The following is a 23599-nucleotide window of genomic DNA, read 5'->3' on the forward strand; positions in this document are numbered from 1 at the left end:
CCCCTCCCCGTGGTGGGGGTCATTTCTTATCCGCTTTGATCCCCTCTCGTCTGCACAGCCCGTCCGTCATGGAGTGGAACACCTACGGTAATGAGCCTGCTTTCGTTTTCACCAGTGTTGATTTTGACAGCGGATCTTTGATCGAAATGATTCAACCTCCTCTGACAAATGTGTTCATTAGTGTAGCCACTGTTCCTTTGACTTAGAACGTGTGAACTATGCTCAAAACTGTACTTTTTGGAACATTCAGTGTCTTTCAATTGTTTTATATTGTTTTCTTTTTTTGTACAAAGCAATAATCTCTTCTCTGAACCTTTCTGACCATTCCTTAAACTTAGCCATGTTTCTAACTGCTCTAATCACAGTCAACAAGTCAACAAACTTCTAGTCAGGCCAGATTGCATTGATTGATTATTTAAGCCCTTGATTAGTCGATTGCAGTTGATTACAGATGTTTTCAGGTGTAATTAAGAGTTGAATAATTGAAAGTGAAAGTGGCATTTAGCAAAACACATTTTACTTTTGTTGAGCTATTTAATTGTTCTTTTATGATTTATTTATTTCATTCAGTTGTCAGTTTGTGAATTTAGCCAATAAACCATGCAGATTTGCTGAGGGGGGTTGAATAATTTTGAGCACAACCGTATATATTTAGTTGTAGTCTTTTAATAAATGTATTTTTTGTTTCAGTCACGTTTTAGTTTTAGTCGACTAAACGGCATACGGTTTTAGTCGACTACATCTACATCTACTATCGATTTTTGGATGGCGTCGCAATGGCTGATTTTACACTTGGTTGCATGCTGAGAACAGCCGATCTACAAGCTCACAATTGCAACGTGTTATGAGCTTGTAGATCTGCAGAGATTTTCAGAATGTATTTTTTTTCTTTTTTTTACTTGAGTAAAAGGTATCAGCAACAAATTATACCTAAAATACCAAAAGTACAAGTGATCATTATAAGAATATCCTGTTTCACATTGTCCTCAAAATGTGTCAAACTCTTTGCAAAATAGCAGATCTAAAATTGCTCCCAAACTGCAGTTGTTGATCAACTAGTGAGCTTGTAGATCGGCTATTGTAGACGGGACTTATTGATGATCAGCACTCGGTGCCGCGCTGTGAGCTTATCTGCTGTTTTAAACTGCCAAAGTATAAAATAATCATTGAAGTGGTTGAAATGTAAAGTGACCACAGATACGTTGTTATTGTTAATTTAAATGAGTTCATGGTTATGGTATATGTGGGGTGGACAAAGCTGTTTTATATTCACCATGTTGGTGTTAACCTCATGATAACGTTTACATTGTCATATATCTGCATACTCAAAGGTATTGTATGTATCAAATATAAAAGTACTCATGCGTGTGTGTGCGTGCGCGTGTGTGCACATGTCTCCAGACCCCCTGGACGTGCCCCCATTGACCCCCACCAGTAAGGAGGTATTGAGTCAGGCGGTCAGCGCTACGTTTGCAGGCTTCGCCCAGGAGAGAAGCACCAAGCACTTCCCTCAAGGTAACCCCTAAACCCTACCCTAACCCCTACCCCAGGAGATAAGCACTAAACACTTCCCTCAAGGTACCTAACATTAGCCGGGTTTCCCAAAGTGATTTTATCCCATCGTAGCTCACGCATGGTCGTAGAGACCAAGCCCCGACCGTCATGTTCCCGTGTTTACATGGGTTCGGGCAGAGCGACTTATTTAGCCCCCTACAACTACACCAACATTCAGATTTCACAAACAAAGTGCTTAATAAAGTCTCACTCCTGTCTAAATACGATACGGGATTCTATAATTACCTGTATACTCTGTGTTCATAAATAAGAAGCCTTTTTATCCGATCGTTTTCTGTTTCCTTGTATTTCCTGGTGTTCGTCATGTGCACCAACCCCCATCTATGGATCGATCGGACGATCGAATAAAAAGGCGTCATATTAAAGAACACAGAAGATACAGGTAATTATTATAGAATCCCGTATCGTATTTAGACAGGAGTGAGACTTTATTAAGCACTTTGTTTGTGAAATCTGAATGTTGGTGTAGTTGTAGGGGGCTAAATAAGTCGCTCTGCCCGAACCCATGTGAACACGGGAACATGACGGTCAGGGTTTGGTCTCTACGACCATGCGTGACCTACAAAGGGCTAAAATCGCTTTGGGAAACCCGGCCATTGTCCCTAACCCCTACCCCTAATCCCTAACCCCTACCCCTAATCCCTAACCCCTACCCCTAATCCCTAACCCCTACCCCTAATCCCTAACCCCTACCCCTAATCCCTAACCCAGGAGAGAAGCACAAAGCACTTCCCGCAAGGTACTGTACCTAACTAATACCAGCCCTAACCTTAAAACACAGCACACTGCTGCGTTTTGTCGGTTGAATATTGGAGCGAATTTCGGAGCACATAAAACAATAATAAAGTGCACATTATGTCAATCATAATTGACATACTCTTCCACCGGTTCTCGTGGAAAAACTCACCTCTGGTTCATCCTATAGGCGGGAGAAAGAACCTGAAACGGTTCTTTTGCCGGTCGGAAAATCGCACTGAGTTGACCGTGTACCAGTGAACTGTACTGTCATGAAACTGTACCTTTTCCTATGCAAAACCTCTAATAAATACAGTGGTCAGAACTTTGTTCTTGTTGTTCTCCTGCATGCAGACCCTAACCAGTGGTCAGAACTTTGTTCTTATTGTTCTGCAGACCCTATCCAGTGGTCAGAGTGGGAGGTGAGCCACTGGCTGGACTGGTGCCAGGCGGAGTTCGGCCTGCAGAGCCTGGGCCCGGACCTGCGGGGCCTGCAGGGCAGCGAGCTGTGCTCCCTGGACCGACCCGCCTTCCTGGAGCTCACCTCCGACTGCACGGCCGGAGAGATCCTCTGGGAGCACCTGGACACCATGAGGAGAGGTCAGGGGCGTCACAAGGGGGGGGGGGGGGGGGGGGGCTCACAGGGCGGCACCGCGCTGTGAGCTTGAAGATGTTTTAAAAGTTGTGAAAATGAAATGAAAATGTATTTTTTAAGCCAACATGTGCAACTCAAATTTTGCTTCTGGGGGGTCCCTGGAACTAATTATTTTGAGTTGGGGGTCCGTGGCCATCATTTTGGGGGACCTTCACATGAAAATGTTTGAGAACCACTGGTTTAGAAGAATAATAGCAGATCTACAAGCTCGCAGTGCGGCACTCGCGTTAAAGTGATTCTTATTACTTTAACTATTTTTTTAGTAGTTATGGTTAAAGTTGTTCAAGTGACACAGATTTGCGTTCATGTCTAAAGTGGTTCCTATTGGAAAATACCTAAAAATGTCTTCTAAATCCTAATGGTTTTCTGAAAACGTATGTTTCTTTATCTGTGGTGCTCAAAGTTGTTAATGTTGAGGACACCTAGAATTATATACGTATGTATTTGGCCGCAGACACCCATCTCAAAATCTTATGTTCCAGGGACCCCCCACCAGAAGCAAAGATTTACAAAAGTTTGCTTTAAAAATATATACTTGCACAAAACGATCTACAAGTTTGCAGTGCGGCACTCGAAATAATGACGTGCATATTGTCTTTGTGTGTGTTTTTCTTCAGAGTGTGAATATGACACTGGTTCATCGCTGACCCTGTGTTCACTGTCGACGTACTGTCACCACACTCACATAAACAAAGGTAACACATTCTACTGTCACCACACTCACATAAACAAAGGTAAAGCATTCTACTGTCACCACACTCACATAAACAAAGGTAAAGCATTCTACTGTCACCACACTCACATAAACAAAGGTAACACACAGTAAGATGTGAGAGGACCAATTTTATGAAGATAAGATTGAGAATGTCTGAAGATGGGGTGCCATGATTTTTTCCCCCTTAATATGATTATCAGGTATAGAGTAACAACATTTGACGGTCATTTAACATCCTACCTGGTTCCTGTTTTTCCCCCCATTCTGAATTCCCACAGACCTTTTTCATATCGCGTCATATAAGAACTGTGTTCCAAACATAAAAAATGATCTCCGCGGTTTGACTCATATGGATATGAAGAATCAACTGATGGTGAGAAAACACTAATGTTACTGTCGCCCAATTAGTTACGTTTTCACCAGAAACAGACTGTATCAAATATGAGTGACTGACTATCATAAACCATGCAGAGACATCTCCCCAACAATATTGAGGAGACCGTTTGTTTATTTTCGGACCACAATGCTTATATGAGACGATTTTAAGATGATTCAATGTTATTCTCCATAGAGAAATTACTTCTGTGAACTGGGGGATGAGCGAGTGACGTCATGACTTCGTTACTCTATTATCTTATAGGGGGGAAAGATCTTTTTCCAAAAAAGTGTACAGAAAATGTAAAAATGATGTTTATATGTGGCCATACCCACCAATTCATTAAGTATGCCTGGTTGTCAGGTGGGTGGTGACCCAGCTGAAGTTAGCCACACTGTTGGCTGTATGGTAAAAGGGGAGGGGATGAGTTTCCATCCATCCATCCATCTTCAACCGCTTATCCGGAATCGTGTCGCGGGGGTAACAGTTCCAACTGAGACCTCCAGATTTCCTTATCCCGAGCAACTTCCTCCACTCCCTCAGGGAGTATACCGAGGCGTTCCCAAGCCAGTTTGGAGATATAATCCTTCCATCTGGTCTTTGGTCTGCCACGGGGTCTCCTCCCAGTGGGACGCGCATCGAGGCCCTTCCTAGAAGGCGCTCGGGGGGCATCCGTACTAGATGCCCCAACCACCTAAGCTGACTCCTTTCCAAGTGTAGGAGCAGCGGTTCTACTCCAAGTCTCTCTCGGGTGACTGAACTTCTCACCCTATCTCTAAGGGAGGTACCAGCCACCCGTCTGAGGAAACCCATTTTGGCCGATTGCACCCGCATTTATCTGTGTTTTTCAATTGGGCCTTTTGACTCAGAGGCTTTCAGCTTTCAGGAAGTAACCAAAAATACACAGGGAAGGCAAATTTACACATTAATAGTCACACCTGGGGGTCTATTAGAGTAATGTTAACTCCATAGACACATACAAAACAGAAAACATACTAAAATATGGCACCACCTCTTTGAGTTAAACTCTAGAGTACATCTTCCACCGCATAACTGACAAAATCTGTGTATTCTCCTGCAGACAGTGAGTCAGACTACCAGCAGCACCATGCCTGTCCAGACCGACAGACATACAGCCTGCACAGTCCAGACAGACAGAGCTACAGCCTCCAGCCAGAGGGGGGCGCTGTCCAGCTGCACAGCCTGGAACCCGTGTCCGCCCTGCGTCCTCCTGACCAGCACTACCATCTGCTCAGACTGCAGGGAGACCCCGCTGTGACTCTACTGCACCACCTGGGGGCCGCTGGAGGTATGACTCGTATAGCATATACACACCAGTGGTTCCCAGACTTTTCAGGTCGAGACCCGTAAGAGAGATTAGATGATTTTCCCGCGGGGACCCAAATTAGTAGCCTGGGTACCAGCCTGCTACGCTATGTTCAGTGATTTGGTTTTGTCACTTCGCTTCTCAGTCTGGACATGACTCCATAGACCGTAAAATATATGCACAGTGCGAAGCCATTGGTTTCTATGCAGTGCAAATGAAGTATTTTGGGTCCTTGGCATGGGTGTCGCCATCATAGATTGAAATGCACGTGCAACCGCAGAGATACATGGGAGAATGTGGTCAGAGCCTCCCGAAATACAGCACACGAAGAAGAACACGGCCGGCTGGTATCAGCTTAGTTGGCCACGCCCCCCGCAACTTTATCATCAATTTTAACATAAATGGGACCGTATTTTCACAAAACGCATATCATGGTGATTGAAAGGCAATTTTTAACTAGCGATAGGAACCATAAAGTATTTATGAAAATGTTAATTAAGGTTAGAAAACGAAAGGGGAAAATGAATGGGGTCCAATGGAGAACAATTCTTTTTGCGACCGGCTGGGGGGGAAAACAGCGCAACTAGCGGCCAACTATAGGAAGTTTTAGTTCCGTATTAGAATCATTTTAAATCGGCGGAACTATGGCCCTGGTTGACTCGTATTTCCGAACGTCACTTGTGACGTAGGCGATGTCGTTGCTGATTGGTTGTTGTTCCAACAAATCAGAGTAGGGTTAGGGTAGCTACGTCATCAGCCAGCCAATACACACTGGTGTATTTGTCCCGCCCCGCACCACAGACCAATCGGAAGCCGCGGATGAGTTCCAGCCGCTTTCTATGTCCCACCTCCCCTTGGAGATAGGAAGCTTTCCAGACTGAGATGTGGAGAGACAAAACAAATCCACAGAACGTAGCGTAGCTGGCTGCTACCCAGGCTACCAAACTAGTGAAAATAAGCAGCTCTACAAGCGCACAACGTGTCACTTTGCGCTGTGTTGCGAGCTGCGTTGTGAGCTTGTAGATCAGCTCTTTTTCAAAAATAGTAGATCTACAAGCTTGTATATCCGCTATTCTTTTACAGCGTAAGGTAAAAAATTGTGCTTTTTAGCTCAGTCTAAAATTATGCTTTCTCAGGGTTTTAATGGGTTAACTGTTGCGCTTCCTGTTTGTGTGATGTCGACCTCTGACCTGCAGAGACAGACTCAGAGGAGGCCCTGCACTACGAGGACGACTCAGTATCCTGGAACGGATCGCTGCAGGAGGCGGAGCCGGGCGGGGCGGCGGCGCTGGGGGAGGAGAGTCCGTTCCGCTTCCCCCCTCCTCAGCATCATCAGCAGCACCGCAGTTTCAAAGAGTTTGTGGGCAGCCAGACGGACATGAGCAGAGCCGTCATACCTGCTGCCATCCTGGCCGGGTACACTGGTGAGAACCCTTTATACTTACCTTAACTAGTGTACACTGGTGAGAACCCTTTATACTTACCTTAACTAGTGTGCACTGGTGAGACCCTTTATACTTACCTTAACTAGTGTACACTGGTGAGAACCTTTATACTTACCTTACCTTACCTTAGGGTACACTGGTGAGAACCCTTATACTTACCTTAACTAGTGTACACTGGTGAGCCCCTTTATACTTACCTTAACTAGTGTACACTGGTGAGACCCTTTATACTTACCTTAACTAGTGTACACTGGTGAGACCCTTTATACTTACCTTAACTAGTGTACACTGGTGAGACCCTTTATACTTACCTTAACTAGTGTACACTGGTGAGACCCTTTATACTTACCTTAACTAGTGTACACTGGTGAGACCCTTTATACTTACCTTAACTAGTGTATACTGGTGAGACCCTTTATACTTACCTTAACTAGTGTACACTGGTGAGAACCTTTATACTTACCTTAACTAGTGTACACTGGTGAGACCCTTTATACTTACCTTAACTAGTGTACACTGGTGAGACCCTTTATACTTACCTTAACTAGTGTACACTGGTGAGAACCTTTATACTTACCTTAACTAGTGTACACTGGTGAGACCCTTTATACTTACCTTAACTAGTGTACACTGGTGAGAACCTTTATACTTACCTTAACTAGTGTACACTGGTGAGAACCTTTATACTTACCTTAACTAGTGTACACTGGTGATACCCTTTAGACTTACCTTAACTAGTGTACACTGGTGAGAACCCTTTATACTTACCTTAACTAGTGTACACTGGTGAGAACCCTTTATACTTACCTTAACTAGTGTACACTGGTGAGAACCTTTATACTTACTGTAAATGAGCTTGGAGCTACTGAATGCCCTTTCACCTTTTTAAGCACTCCTCTAAGCCGCCCGGAACCCTCCATAGGTTTGCTAGGCCCACAAAGTTACCAGATCTCTTTTTAATAAACACTGTCACTAACACTACACTATACCTTAAGTTAACACAAACAGGTGTTATAACCTTTCTCATTTGTATAAACCTACTATTACTGTATATGCACCTATTACTGTACAAATACAACTTTCTCTGTATAAAGATTTAACTATCTTTGAGACCCTCTTTAACCTGTTGAATATATTACTTCCTACAGCAGACTTTATTTTAGAGACCAAGATAAACACCTTAACTGTAGAAATGTAGACCATAGGTCTGAATGGAGAATGCAAACCACAAAGACATGTAAAGTGTGAAACTGATCAACCTTGTAGCTTCCTGCCAGGGGCCTGGAGAAAAGCAGCTTGACTTATTCAGTACAAAGAGCCCACTGTGGACATATCGTCCGTCCGGTTAGGGTTAGGGATTTGTACTTTATTGTCTGTCAAGCATACCCAGCTGACACCTGCCCGCGCAGTGTCAGCCTTCTGAGAAGGTGAAAAGACTTTTTAAATTAAGAAAATACACTTGTTGATTCTTACCAAAAAGTCTAACTCAGCTCCACACAGCCAGAAGTTCGAGTGCCCTGAGGTGCTAACACCTCTCTCCCATGGACGCGGTGTACTCCCCCAAAGGGGAGCTAAAAAGTCTAAACCTTAAGAGTTGTAACCTCTTGAAAATGAATTCAGACAGACACCAAGCAAAAGTGAATAAAAAAGCTTTAGTGAAATAAAAACAGTTACAAATTATAAGCTCACCAATACAGAAATTGGCGATGAAAATTAACAAAGAAGTACTCAACTAAACAGAGTCAAACTCTCTCTAAGTAGACAAAAAGGAACTGAAGCGAGCCACGGCGACACAACCTTTTATAGTCCGTCCCGTCGCGTCATCTCAATAGGATTACACACACAGAGCTTTGGTTTAGCACACACACATGGGCACGCGTACATGTACTAACATGCACGAACATGCACGATGTTTCGCAATGGAGACGGTCCAAGGCCAGACAGTCCAAGGCCAGGCCACGTGAATTTGGGGAGTCATCCCGTTCACATGTTAGAAGTCACCGTGTTGTCCTTTACTCCCTCAAGAAGCAGTATCTCATGTTGGCAGTAAGGAGATAACGGTTCGTTAGCGCGGTCCAGGAATGTCCGGGAGTCTATGATACAGCCTGACACCAAGGCTGTTTCTCGCAGGTGCAGGCAATGAAGCGGCTAGTGTAAGCATTATGTCATGTTCTGAACTATGAGTACATTCAGTTTTTAACCTTTACCCATGTCAGTGAAAAAACACGTATATACGTAGCTTTTGCATGCACATACAGTATAGCAGAAATACAGTATACAGAATATCAGAAATCAACAGCCTATGTTTAAATGAGGCATTTCTATATATGCAGTATATATGCATCTACAGTACTAGCACACTAAATGCAAAATGTATGACCCTTTTCATTGATTAACATACAGAGAATATATTGGGCCATAACATTATTTCTTCATCAGCTCACTGGCGAGAAACGTGGTTTCGTTTCTCCTTCCTCTTCCCTGCTTGCTTCTCCGTGTGTGCAGAGGTCACAGGGGTGGTGGGTGCCTGAGCTGGAGCCGGCGCTGGAGCTGGTGCCGGGTAGAGTGGTTGTAGGTTTTGCATGGGGAAAAAGGCCATGTGAGGCCCGAGCTGTGCCACCGGAGCTTGCATCTGCTGCAGAGGTTGTTGTTGGGGTGTTGGGGGTGGGGGCATGGCCTGGCGATCCGCAGTGGCAGTGGGTCCAGGTGACTGCTGTCTATCTGAGCCCACGGATCCTCTGCGCTTCTCCTGGCGGTTGTCTCCCTTGCGGCGGGCATCGCGGTGGTCACGGTCATTGTAGTATGGCTTGAAGGACCTGGGTGCCACACCCTTGGGGTCACGAGCAGGTGCTCCGGGGCCCCTAACACCCCCTCTGGCACCATGGTTCTTCTCAAGTGCAGCCACAGCATCATCGGATGGCCACACTTTGGAGTCTCGAGTAATATCTCGAATTCCCTGGGAATTCTTCTCCCACTTTCCCCGGATCATCCTGGGGCCCAAGATGGCTTCCAGGATGCCGAAGCGGTTTCGCCCTGCTGCCTGGGTCTCGATAGTAGCCCACACTTTGCCGGACTGGTAGCGTAGGTTGTTTTGCATGACCCTGTAGGTGGTCATGCACACAGGAACGATGGAGCGCCAGTTGTTTCCCACCAAGCGGCTGTAGATCACCGACCGCTTGATGGAAACAGTTTTCAGCAGCACGTAGGTCTCCCAGGTGGGTGTCAGGAACGGCTCCTTGTTGGACATATGCCCTCTGCGGATGCCCACGATGTCTTCCCAAACCTGGGGGATTTTCAGGCTGTCATCGGTGATTTTAGCACCTTTAGTATTATACAGCTGCATTCTGGGCATCTCAGCCTCCTCGTCGTCTGAGTTGGTATCGGCAGGAGGAGGAATTACTACTCTCCAGACTGCCCCTCCTTCGAATCCAGAGGGCTCAGAGTGTTCATCCATTGGAGCCGGAGTGGTTGCTCCACTCCGGTCCTCCTCCGGTTGGCCCTCGGAAAGTAAGTCATTCTCCGCAGGATCCATAGCAAGAAGAGTGTCATCGTCCATGTCATCCAGGCTGATGATCTGCTCTTGTCTCTCGCCGGCCATGGCTAGGTCGTAGATGGGTTTAAATTCTTCACGAAGAATATCAAGTGCCTGAGCAACGTCCATATAACAGCCAATGGGAGTTATGTCCAGAGCTAGCCTGAGGGGCTCCTTTAATGCAGCTCCTCAGGCCATAACTCCTCCTCTATGGGAGGGGACGCCCCTCCCTCTGAGCTCCTCCTCTCTTTGTACACATCCATTTTCGGCATGTCCTAGAGAGCTCTGCCCACGCCCCCTAAGAGGCCCAGGCGGTACAGTACTGAGAACAAGATAAGCCATCCCAGTAACATCAAACAGGGTATAGCCCATTTGAGCACACCTGCAATGATTCTCCTTCTATGCAGTACATATAGTGCATATGATTTCAAAGGACAGGGGGCCATATTCTTGGGGTCACAGTCAGGACCCCTAACACCCCCTCTGGCATTTGCATTCGGCTAGGGCAATGCCCAACCATGAGCAAGAACATCTGACCACAGCTTCAGTGGTCATAACAGGATAGGCTGCCAGGACGATGCACAGTCCATACAGGACGTAGCACCGCGGGCAAACCAATGCTCAACATCCCCTGGGCCCCTCCTTGGGCCCAAAGGTGAAGGCCTCGCCACCAGGGCGAAGGAGAGGCTTGCATGAAGCCTTCCCTGGCCAACTTCACCACACCATCGGATACGCCTAACCGGCGCTGGCACTCTTTCCAACTCCACTGTCCCCGATTGGCGGGGACCGTCCTGGCGCTACACAGATCAACACTTCATGTCTGGCACACTCCAAGGCAAAGGGCATCTCCTTACGAGAACCAACAGTTACCTGCCCCATGCCTGGCGTAACCTCTCCATTCCTAACTAGGGGTTTACAACCCGAAGCTTCGGCCATTTCTCAGTGCTCACCTGGTCTTGCGAACTTGGTCTATATGCACTATTCCCGAGTTCTCCAACCTAATCCTATGTGGGCCAAGAACCCCAACAACCGTGTCTTTGAATTCACGCTTCTTGCTGGGATTTCCTGGCAGGGGTTTTCGCAGCACCCAGACGGCTTCACCGGTGGAGAAAGGACAAGAGATACCCGTCTCTTTCCCTCCTTCCCTGGGCAAGTCGCCTGGTGCAAATGCAGGAGAGAGGAAAGCCCATCCCCTGAGCTCTCCACGCCTCCCTCAAATATCTGTTCTTTCACTTAGTGAACAGCCTTTTCCGCAACTCCGTTAGTCTTAGCATGGTACGGAACTGAGTATTCCATCCGAATACCCTCATCCTCCAGCAAAGACTTAACGCTAGTGTGCGTAAAATAAGTCGCATTGTCCATTCGCAGGGACTGTACCCCGTTCTCTTCCCTTAGGAATTGGGATATACAGTGGCAAATGATCGCCGCGGTGGGTGTCTTAATAGGGTACACCCTTACGGTTCCGGGCCCGCTATCAGCGATAACTAGCCCGTGTTTGTGTCCTCTCTGCGTTGTCTGGGACATAGGCCCAAACACCTCTGCGGAGAAGTGCGTGCCTGCTATAGGCACCGCGACCTGCCCTGCAGGTACAGGTTCCGGCTTTGTACCCCTGATCAGGGCACAGCGCTCGCAGGCCTTACGCACTGCGATGGCTCTTTGCCGGGCCTTCGGGATCAGCAGATCCTGTGTCTGTAGGTACCTGAGTAACCTTTGGCTGCCCACATGACCAAGGCCCACATGAATCGTCTGGATTATGTGGTCGGCCTCATCTCCGGGCACTTCCACCACCTTGCCTTTACCCCCTGCCTTTGGCAGGACCAGGCGCAGTCGTTTTAGCCCCACGGCATTGGCCAGCTGCCTGCGCTGAGCCATGGCATCCACTTCCCTGTTACCGGTGAAGTGAATGCCTTCGCCACCCGTGTGGCTCTTAATCCATTTCCATGAGAGCCTCATGTTTTTGGATTGCTCCACTATGAGAGCCCAGAGCTCACCATGGGCCATGGGACGGCCTGAGCTCGTCTCATAGTCCCTAGCTAGCCAGGACTCCAGATTCTCAGCCCCGCCTTGGAAGCCGTAGTCTCTATCGGTTACTATCAACAGCTTGTGGACATGCTTTCCCCTAGCTGTGATAATTCCCTCCAATATGGCGGTTACCTCGGCCATTTGGGCTGAACCGTCTATCCATCCCGAAGATGATTTCACGGTCTTGTCCTTATGTTTAAGGATAAATGCCCATTTGGCTCGGTTACCATCGAGCTTTTGCTGGCTCCCGTCGGTGTACAGGACCCATGGGGGTATCGTGATCAGCAGAGTTATTTCTAGCCGATCATCAGGCAAGCCTTGAAACACCTCCATGAAGCACCAGATGCTGAGGGCTTGGTCATAGTCCCACGTACCCGTTCCAAACAGGGTCATGACTATGTTATATATCTGCATGTCATAGGCTTGTGCAAATAGCTTGCCATAGTATGCCAGCAGGATCGACTTTTGGCGTTCCTCACTGGTGCCTCTAGTAATTTTTTGCATAACCATGGTGATAATACCATGATATTTTCTCTGGGAAAGCTGGTATGGTGCACATACCAATATCTCCCCATTCTCTAGTTTCCGGTTTGGCCGGGCCTCCACCGTGCGTCGGCACCATGTGTCATACCCTTGACCTGCACCGTGTGCTACAGCTGCAGCCATGCCTGCAGTATTGTCTAGATCCCTATTTGTGAGGTTCACCACAAAAGGTCTCTCTCCCTCGGGCATGTGTCTTTCGAACCTCTCGGTATAAACCTTGAGCTTCAACATTCGCTCGGGGGTAATGGTGTGCGTCCTGGCTGGGATCCGCCAGGAGAAAGCATCTAGCATCTGAGGCGGTGGAGGAAACCTCCCCTCTCGCTCAGGTTTAGCTCGTTTCCCTTCGTTTGTCAAGGGGTCCCATTCTAGGCCTCCGGCCCCTGTGGGGCTGGAAAGCCAGGGAAGGGGAGCTGTAGGGCCAGCTCGCGTTGCTCCAGGGTTCCAATTCAGCAACCCTTGGTGATCAGGATATGCGTCCCCCGCACTGGATTCGTAGCGGGCTGCGGCTCCTCCGTTATGCAGGACTACTGAGGTCATTACGCCATTACTGTCGTAGTCACCGCTGTTGACATCTCCCTCCCAAGAGTCCACCGATGGGGGTGCCATGGTGCCAGCCAAGGGAGTGGGTGAGGCAGACCTTGCCCCGCCAACCGCTTCCGAAAAAACGTTATCTGTGGCGGTGGGATAGGCAGAGTCCATGCCTGAAACTTTTTAGGTTGGTCGCAAAGGTTGTTATAATATTATTAGATGTTCTCAACTGCTATTTTATCTAGTTCCTGATGGAGATGTTTTTACCGATTTACTGGCCGTCGGCTGTACGGACCGACCTCCACTTCACTCTGTTCAAAATCTCCGACGCTGTGGGGAGTTTTGTGGATAAAAGCACTTAAGCCTTGATAATATTAACTATCCTTTACTTCTGTAGTAAATAACCATACTCCAAGGGTCTCTCGGCTATTCTTTATGTGGCAGTGGACACGAATTTAATTAATCAATTACTAATCAATAATCAATAATCAATCAATGCCCACCCAGGGACGCCATGTAAATGAGCTTGGAGCTACTGAATGCCCTTTCACCTTTTTAAGCACTCCTCTAAGCCGCCCGGAACCCTCCATAGGTTTGCTAGGCCCACAAAGTTACCAGATCTCTTTTTAATAAACACTGTCACTAACACTACACTATACCTTAAGTTAACACAAACAGGTGTTATAACCTTTCTCATTTGTATAAACCTACTATTACTGTATATGCACCTATTACTGTACAAATACAACTTTCTCTGTATAAAGATTTAACTATCTTTGAGACCCTCTTTAACCTGTTGAATATATTACTTCCTACAGCAGACTTTATTTTAGAGACCAAGATAAACACCTTAACTGTAGAAATGTAGACCATAGGTCTGAATGGAGAATACAAACCACAAAGACATGTAAAGTGTGAAACTGATCAACCTTGTAGCTTCCTGCCAGGGGCCTGGAGAAAAGCAGCTTGACTTATTCAGTACAAAGAGCCCACTGTGGACATATCGTCCGTCCGGTTAGGGTTAGGGATTTGTACTTTATTGTCTGTCAAGCATACCCAGCTGACACCTGCCCGCGCAGTGTCAGCCTTCTGAGAAGGTGAAAAGACTTTTTAAATTAAGAAAATACACTTGTTGATTCTTACCAAAAAGTCTAACTCAGCTCCACACAGCCAGAAGTTCGAGTGCCCTGAGGTGCTAACACCTCTCTCCCATGGACGCGGTGTACTCCCCCGAAGGGGAGCTAAAAAGTCTAAACCTTAAGAGTTGTAACCTCTTGAAAATGAATTCAGACAGACACCAAGCAAAAGTGAATAAAAAAGCTTTAGTGAAATAAAAACAGTTACAAATTATAAGCTCACCAATACAGAAATTGGCGATGAAAATTAACAAAGAAGTACTCAACTAAACAGAGTCAAACTCTCTCTAAGTAGACAAAAAGGAACTGAAGCGAGCCACGGCGACACAACCTTTTATAGTCCGTCCCGTCGCGTCATCTCAATAGGATTACACACACAGAGCTTTGGTTTAGCACACACACATGGGCACGCGTACATGTACTAACATGCACGAACATGCACGATGTTTCGCAATGGAGACGGTCCAAGGCCAGACAGTCCAAGGCCAGGCCACGTGAATTTGGGGAGTCATCCCGTTCACATGTTAGAAGTCACCGTGTTGTCCTTTACTCCCTCAAGAAGCAGTATCTCATGTTGGCAGTAAGGAGATAACGGTTCGTTAGCGCGGTCCAGGAATGTCCGGGAGTCTATGATACAGCCTGACACCAAGGCTGTTTCTCGCAGGTGCAGGCAATGAAGCGGCTAGTGTAAGCATTATGTCATGTTCTGAACTATGAGTACATTCAGTTTTTAACCTTTACCCATGTCAGTGAAAAAACACGTATATAGCTTTTATATAGCTTTTGCATGCACATACAGTATAGCAGAAATACAGTATACAGAATATCAGAAATCAACAGCCTATGTTTAAATGAGGCATTTCTATATATGCAGTATATATGCATCTACAGTACTAGCACACTAAATGCAAAATGTATGTCCCTTTTCATTGATTAACATACAGAGAATATATTGGGCCATAACATTATTTCTTCATCAGCTCACTGGCGAGAAACGTGGTTTCGTTTCTCCTTCCTCTTCCCTGCTTGCTTCTCCGTGTGTGCAGAGGTCACAGGGGTGGTGGGTGCCTGAGCTGGAGCCGGCGCTGGAGCTGGTGCCGGGTAGAGTGGTTGTAGGTTTTGCATGGGGAAAAAGGCCATGTGAGGCCCGAGCTGTGCCACCGGAGCTTGCATCTGCTGCAGAGGTTGTTGTTGGGGTGTTGGGGGTGGGGGCATGGCCTGGCGATCCGCAGTGGCAGTGGGTCCAGGTGACTGCTGTCTATCTGAGCCCACGGATCCTCTGCGCTTCTCCTGGCGGTTGTCTCCCTTGCGGCGGGCATCGCGGTGGTCACGGTCATTGTAGTATGGCTTGAAGGACCTGGGTGCCACACCCTTGGGGTCACGAGCAGGTGCTCCGGGGCCCCTAACACTTACCTTAACTAGTGTACACTGGTGAGACCCTTTATACTTACCTTACCTTACCTTAGGGTACACTGGTGAGACCCTTTATACTTACCTTAACTAGTGTACACTGGTGAGAACCTTTATACTTACCTTAACTAGTGTACACTGGTGAGAACCTTTATACTTACCTTAACTAGTGTACACTGGTGAGAACCTTTATACTTACCTTAACTAGTGTACACTGGTGAGACCCTTTATACTTACCTTAACTAGTGTACACTGGTGAGACCCTTTATACTTACCTTAACTAGTGTACACTGGTGAGACCCTTTATACTTACCTGCTGCTCTCCTGGGTACACTGGTGAGACACCGCCAGATGGTGGCAGCAGTGCGAATGCCTGCTTGTACCATCTGGAATCGCTTAAAGAGAGCTGATATCCCGTTAAGTCCCAGTCCGGACCAATCAGTGGCAGCTACAGGCGGGCTCTATCAGCACTGTAGCGCTGAGACTGGCCTGTGCCTGTGATAGACAGGCAGCCCCATCCAATCACAGTATAACCTGCTAAATAACTTGAAAATATGGACACGCCTCCTGCAGCCGTTAGATGGGAGCGATTCCAGATGGATGTGGAGCATAGCTAATAGCTATTCTGCCACCATCTGGCCAAGTCAGGTTACTTACCTACCTTAGGGTACATTGGTGAGAAGCTTTATACTTACCTTAGGGTACATTGGTGAGAAGCTTTATACTTACCTTAGAGTACACTGGTGAGAAGTCAGCTCCCCTAAATGATATGTATTTGGACCCCCTGCGGACCCCCGTCTCACAATACTGCTCTTTGGTTGTGTGTGTCCAAACAGGAAGTGGTCCCATTCAACTGTGGCAGTTCCTATTGGAGCTCCTGACAGACCGCAGCTGTCAATCATGCATCAGCTGGACGGGCGACGGCTGGGAGTTCAAACTGACCGACCCTGATGAGGTACGACTGTTAGTACTTACTGTTTAAATATATTTACCTGTTCTAACCCTGACGAGGTACCACTGGTAGTACTTACTGTTTACATATATTTTTGGGGCTCTTATGACTTTTATCAATAGGGCAGTAGGCTGACAGATTGATTGACCTATTCAAGGTTTGCATAGGAAAAGGTACATGACAGTGCACTTCAGATACTTGGTCTACTAAGAGGATTTAAACCCAAGAAAGTACAATATGGCTTGTTTACTTTGGTGTTCTTTTGTACTGAATTCATAGATAAAAACAGAGAGATATACTCAGAACAATACAGAAAAATCTGTAAGAAACCTGAAAAGAAAAATAAGTGTATAGAGAGTATATGCATGTTTCTAAAGTGACAATTTAAGGATTTTAGTACCTCTAAAATGACAAATTAAACATTGGCCAAATTGTCAAATATTAGAGGCAGAAATTCTGAAAATAGCCGATCTATGTGAGCATGTAGATCTGCTATTTTCACAATAGAACCGTGTTATACAAAATGTAATTCCTCAAATCTTAGTGCTCGTCAGGGTGGGGGGTACCCAGTTAAAATATGATTGTTTTGGGGGTCGCGACCTGAAAAGGTTGAGAACCACTGCCTTAGCTCTTGATGAACTGACGCCACTGCCCCGCAGGTGGCGCTGTTGTGGGGCCGCAGGAAGAACAAGCCCAAGATGAACTACGAGAAGCTGTCTCGCGGCCTGCGCTACTACTACGACAAGAACATCATCCACAAGACGGCGGGAAAGCGCTACGTCTACCGCTTCGTCTGTAACCTGCAAGGCCTGCTGGGATACCAGCCCGGCGAGCTGCACGCCATGCTGGACGTACGCACCGAGACCACACAGGAACAGGTACGTACACACTATAGGGATGTACGCACCGAGACCACACAGGAACAGGTACGTACACACTATAGGGATGTACGCACAGAGACCACACAGGAACAGGTACGTACACACTATAGGGATGTACGCACAGAGACCGCACAGGAACAGGTACGTACACACTATAGGGATGTACGCACAGAGACCGCACAGGAACAGGTACGTACACACTATAGGGATGTACGCACCGAGACCGCACAGGAACAGGTACGTACACACTATAGGGATGTACGCACCGAGACCGCACAGGAACAGGTACGTACACACTATAGGGATGTACGCACCGAGACCACACAGGAACAGGTACGTACACACTATAGGGATGTACGCACAGAGACCGCACAGGAACAGGTACGTACACACTATAGGGATGTACGCACCGAGACCACACAGGAACAGGTACGTACACACTATAGGGATGTACGCACCGAGACCGCACAGGAACAGGTACGTACACACTATAGGGATGTACGCACAGAGACCGCACAGGAACAGGTACGTACACACTATAGGGATGTACGCACAGAGACCGCACAGGAACAGGTACGTACACACTATAGGGATGTACGCACCGAGACCGCACAGGAACAGGTACGTACACACTATAGGGATGTACGCACCGAGACCACACAGGAACAGGTACGTACACACTATAGGGATGTACGCACAGAGACCGCACAGGAACAGGTACGTACACACTATAGGGATGTACGCACCGAGACCGCACAGGAACAGGTACGTACACACTATAGGGATGTACGCACCGAGACCACACAGGAACAGGTACGTACACACTATAGGGATGTACGCACCGAGACCACACAGGAACAGGTACGTACACACTATAGGGATGTACGCACAGAGACCGCACAGGAACAGGTACGTACACACTATAGGGATGTACGCACAGAGACCGCACAGGAACAGGTACGTACACACTATAGGGATGTACGCACAGAGACCGCACAGGAACAGGTACGTACACACTATAGGGATGTACGCACCGAGACCGCACAGGAACAGGTACGTACACACTATAGGGATGTACGCACAGAGACCGCACAGGAACAGGTACGTACACACTATAGGGATGTACGCACAGAGACCGCACAGGAACAGGTACGTACACACTATAGGGATGTACGCACCGAGACCGCACAGGAACAGGTACGTACACACTATAGGGATGTACGCACCGAGACCACACAGGAACAGGTACGTACACACTATAGGGATGTACGCACAGAGACCGCACAGGAACAGGTACGTACACACTATAGGGATGTACGCACCGAGACCGCACAGGAACAGGTACGTACACACTATAGGGATGTACGCACCGAGACCGCACAGGAACAGGTACGTACACACTATAGGGATGTACGCACCGAGACCACACAGGAACAGGTACGTACACACTATAGGGATGTACGCACAGAGACCGCACAGGAACAGGTACGTACACACTATAGGGATGTACGCACAGAGACCGCACAGGAACAGGTACGTACACACTATAGGGATGTACGCACCGAGACCACACAGGAACAGGTACGTACACACTATAGGGATGTACGCACCGAGACCGCACAGGAACAGGTACGTACACACTATAGGGATGTACGCACCGAGACCGCACAGGAACAGGTACGTACACACTATAGGGATGTACGCACAGAGACCGCACAGGAACAGGTACGTACACACTATAGGGATGTACGCACAGAGACCGCACAGGAACAGGTACGTACACACTATAGGGATGTACGCACCGAGACCGCACAGGAACAGGTACGTACACACTATAGGGATGTACGCACAGAGACCACACAGGAACAGGCACGTACACACTATAGGGATGTACGCACCGAGACCGCACAGGAACAGGTACGTACACACTATAGGGATGTACGCACCGAGACCGCACAGGAACAGGTACGTACACACTATAGGGATGTACGCACCGAGACCGCACAGGAACAGGTACGTACACACTATAGGGACGTACGCACCGAGACCACACAGGAACAGGTACGTACACACTATAGGGACGTACGCACCGAGACCACACAGGAACAGGTACGTACACACTATAGGGACGTACGCACCGAGACCACACAGGAACAGGTACGTACACACTATAGGGACGTACGCACCGAGACCACACAGGAACAGATACGTACACACTATAGGGACGTACGCACCGAGACCGCACAGGAACAGGTACGTACACACTATAGGGACGTACGCACCGAGACCGCACAGGAACAGGTACGTACACACTATAGGGATGTACGCACCGAGACCGCACAGGAACAGGTACGTACACACTATAGGGATGTACGCACCGAGACCGCACAGGAACAGGTACGTACACACTATAGGGATGTACGCACCGAGACCGCACAGGAACAGGTACGTACACACTATAGGGATGTACGCACCGAGACCGCACAGGAACAGGTACGTACACACTATAGGGATGTACGCACCGAGACCGCACAGGAACAGGTACGTACACACTATAGGGATGTACGCACCGAGACCGCACAGGAACAGGTACGTACACACTATAGGGATGTACGCACCGAGACCACACAGGAACAGGTACGTACACACTAGGGACGTACGCACCGAGACCGCACAGGAACAGGTACGTACACACTATAGGGATGTACGCACCGAGACCGCACAGGAACAGGTACGTACACACTATAGGGATGTACGCACCGAGACCGCACAGGAACAGGTACGTACACACTATAGGGATGTACGCACCGAGACCACACAGGAACAGGTACGTACACACTAGGGACGTACGCACCGAGACCGCACAGGAACAGGTACGTACACACTATAGGGATGTACGCACCGAGACCACACAGGAACAGGTACGTACACACTATAGGGATGTACGCACCCAGACCACACAGGAACAGGTACACACTAGGGACGTACGCACCCAGACCACACAGGAACAGGTACACACTAGGGACGTACGCACCCAGACCACACAGGAACAGGTACGTACACACTATAGGGATGTACGCACCCAGACCACACAGGAACAGGTACGTACACACTAGGGACGTACGCACCGAGACCGCACAGGAACAGGTACGTACACACTAGGGACGTACGCACCGAGACCACACAGGAACAGGTACGTACACACTAGGGATGTACGCACCCAGACCACACAGGAACAGGTACATACACACTAGGGATGTACGCACCCAGACCACACAGGAACAGGTACATACACACTAGGGACGTACGCACCGAGACCGCACAGGAACAGGTACGTACACACTATAGGGATGTACGCACCCAGACCACACAGGAACAGGTACATACACACTAGGGACGTACGCACCGAGACCGCACAGGAACAGGTACGTACACACTAGGGACGTACGCACCGAGACCACACAGGAACAGGTACGTACACACTATAGGGATGTACGCACCGAGACCACACAGGAACAGGTACACACTATAGGGATGTACGCACCGAGACCACACAGGAACAGGTACACACTATAGGGATGTACGCACCGAGACCACACAGGAACAGGTACGTACACACTATAGGGATGTACGCACCCAGACCACACAGGAACAGGTACGTACACACTAGGGACGTACGCACCCAGACCACACAGGAACAGGTACGTACACACTAGGGACGGAGATCGTACATTGTTATTGATAATGAGCACCTTATTGATCCTGTTTATTGAGCCAGGCTTTTATACAGCCCACTATTGAGCGTTTTCTAATTGCGACCGTCAGGACGCAGTTACTATAAAAACCTCCACTGGCTGTCAGTCGGTCTGTCTGTCAGTCTGTCAGTCACACGTCACACTTTTGCCCTACTCATATCTTCGCCACCGTTGCCCCGATCCATGCCAAACTTTGCACACACACTCCTTGGCTGCCAAACCACTACTTCGACCCCTTATTTCTCACATGGCCCTCTTCTAGCCATGAGGCCGATTCTTGCACCAAACACATTTTTGGACACTGCTCCTACAGATTTTGCCCTGGCTAAAATCACGCAAAGTGGTACACAGTATATCTACAGTCATGTCATCAACATGGATCTGTCCCATTTAGTGCCAACATCAGGCCGATCTTTACATGCGACATGACGGTCGCTTATCTCCCGATTTAGGGAGTCTTACTGGTATTTTGTGGAAAGATGTGAGACGACAAATTCTGAATCTTTTATTATTGGCCAGTTGTTGTGACTGTGAGTTTGTGGCTGACCACCATCTATGAAGATGATAATTGACAAAAGTAACACATATCATTGAATATCATTAAAACAATAGTATGCATTAAGTGTTAAATGGCTTTATATTATGGATAGTACCGTAATCATTTCATCAGAAACCCATGCTGTACGCCACATCTCCAGTATTCACTTGAGTAGACCTATGTTTAGTTCAGTGTGAAGTACCGAAAATAGAAGACCTCCAAGCTCACAACGCAACACGTTGTGAGCTTGGAGGTCTGCTATTTTCAATATTTTCACCAAAAGGTCCCGTTTTAGTCATTTTAGCTCCTGCCTCTCTAACATTCTCTGCACCTCCCTGCCCAGGAATGACATCATCGACCGCGATGACGTCATCGACTGCGATGACCTCATCGGCAGCAGTGACATCATCGAAGGCCTTGGGGGCGCCAGAGGGTAAAAGGCTGAAGGGACGATGCTGTTTTGAAATGGCTCCACTTGGCTTGACTGAATTCAACTATTATTGTCGGTAGCGCTGTCGCCTCACAGCTAGAAGGTCCCGGGTCGCTGAGGGTGACGTGCGTCATCAGTGCCCATACCCTAGGTGGGGTTGGTGAAAGGGCCTTTCTGTGTGGAGTTTGCATGTTCTACCCGTGTCTCCTAGGGTAGGTACCCTCACAAAAAACATGCAGTAATCCTGGTCTCTATCCTCGCCTGATGGAGGGGAAAGGAACTGGTTGGAATAACGTTTTCCTTCTGCGCACTGCATCCAACCGGGAAAGATTCCCCTTGTCAGGTGATAAGAAGCGGCCTGCGGGACCACCAATGGTCCTTGAGGGGGATCTAGGTTATTCCCAGCTAAATGAGACTTGGTAACTCTTGAGAGTGTAAAATGAAACCAAATGGACCCTTAAAGGTCCACTTGGTTTCATTTTAAGAGTTAAATCATTGTTAAACATCTGCATTATAGAATTAGAGAATGTAGAAGAATTGCAATTTTGGTCAACATTTGCTTGTTATCTCTCCTAATCTCCGTAATCAATACAGACAAACTCTTATCCAACAACAACAACATATTCTAAGTTTTATGTCTGAGAGGCTAAATGTCATCAATTGGTGGTCCTTGGTTCAAATGCCTGATAAATAATGGACACGTCTGCAACTCTAGTCTCACCTGGCCAGACCTAATATCACTGATATCAGTCTGGAATCTGGAACAAACTGTCTGACAGCACAGTTTACAATGTAACACTTGTCAACTTGATTGTGTGTGTGTGTGTGTGTGTGTGTGTGTGTGTGTGTGTGTGTGTGTGTGTGTGTGTGTGTGTGTGTGTGTGTGTGTGTGTGCGTGTGCGCGCGCGTGCGCGTGTGCGCGTGTTAAGGAGAGGAGGTGTTGAAATCAGGTATTTGATACTAGTTGTAAATCTTGATTATACTGAGATGACTGCAGTTGAGAAATTATCATAGAAATAAAAATAAGCTAAACATACTTCACAG

At 47.6% G+C, this 23599-nt stretch overlaps 1 protein-coding gene across 1 annotated transcript; it reads left to right on the forward strand.

Annotated features, from left to right (window-relative positions):
* Positions 1-68: 68 nt before the first annotated feature.
* LOC308298682 (protein C-ets-1-like) lies at positions 69-17990 on the forward strand (the record flags this gene model as incomplete). The annotated part of the gene is made up of 9 exons (XM_080742324.1): positions 69-87; positions 1402-1515; positions 2707-2910; positions 3583-3660; positions 5138-5365; positions 6580-6807; positions 16836-16954; positions 17611-17829; positions 17943-17990. 9 exons carry the CDS (start codon positions 69-71, stop codon positions 17988-17990), a joined length of 1257 nt encoding a protein of 418 aa, XP_080598450.1.
* Between the last annotated feature and the right edge of the window lie 5609 nt (positions 17991-23599).

Source organism: Nannobrachium achirus, assembly GCF_963921795.1.
Source record: "Nannobrachium achirus genome assembly, chromosome: 14".
Classification (NCBI taxonomy): domain Eukaryota; kingdom Metazoa; phylum Chordata; class Actinopteri; order Myctophiformes; family Myctophidae; genus Nannobrachium; species Nannobrachium achirus.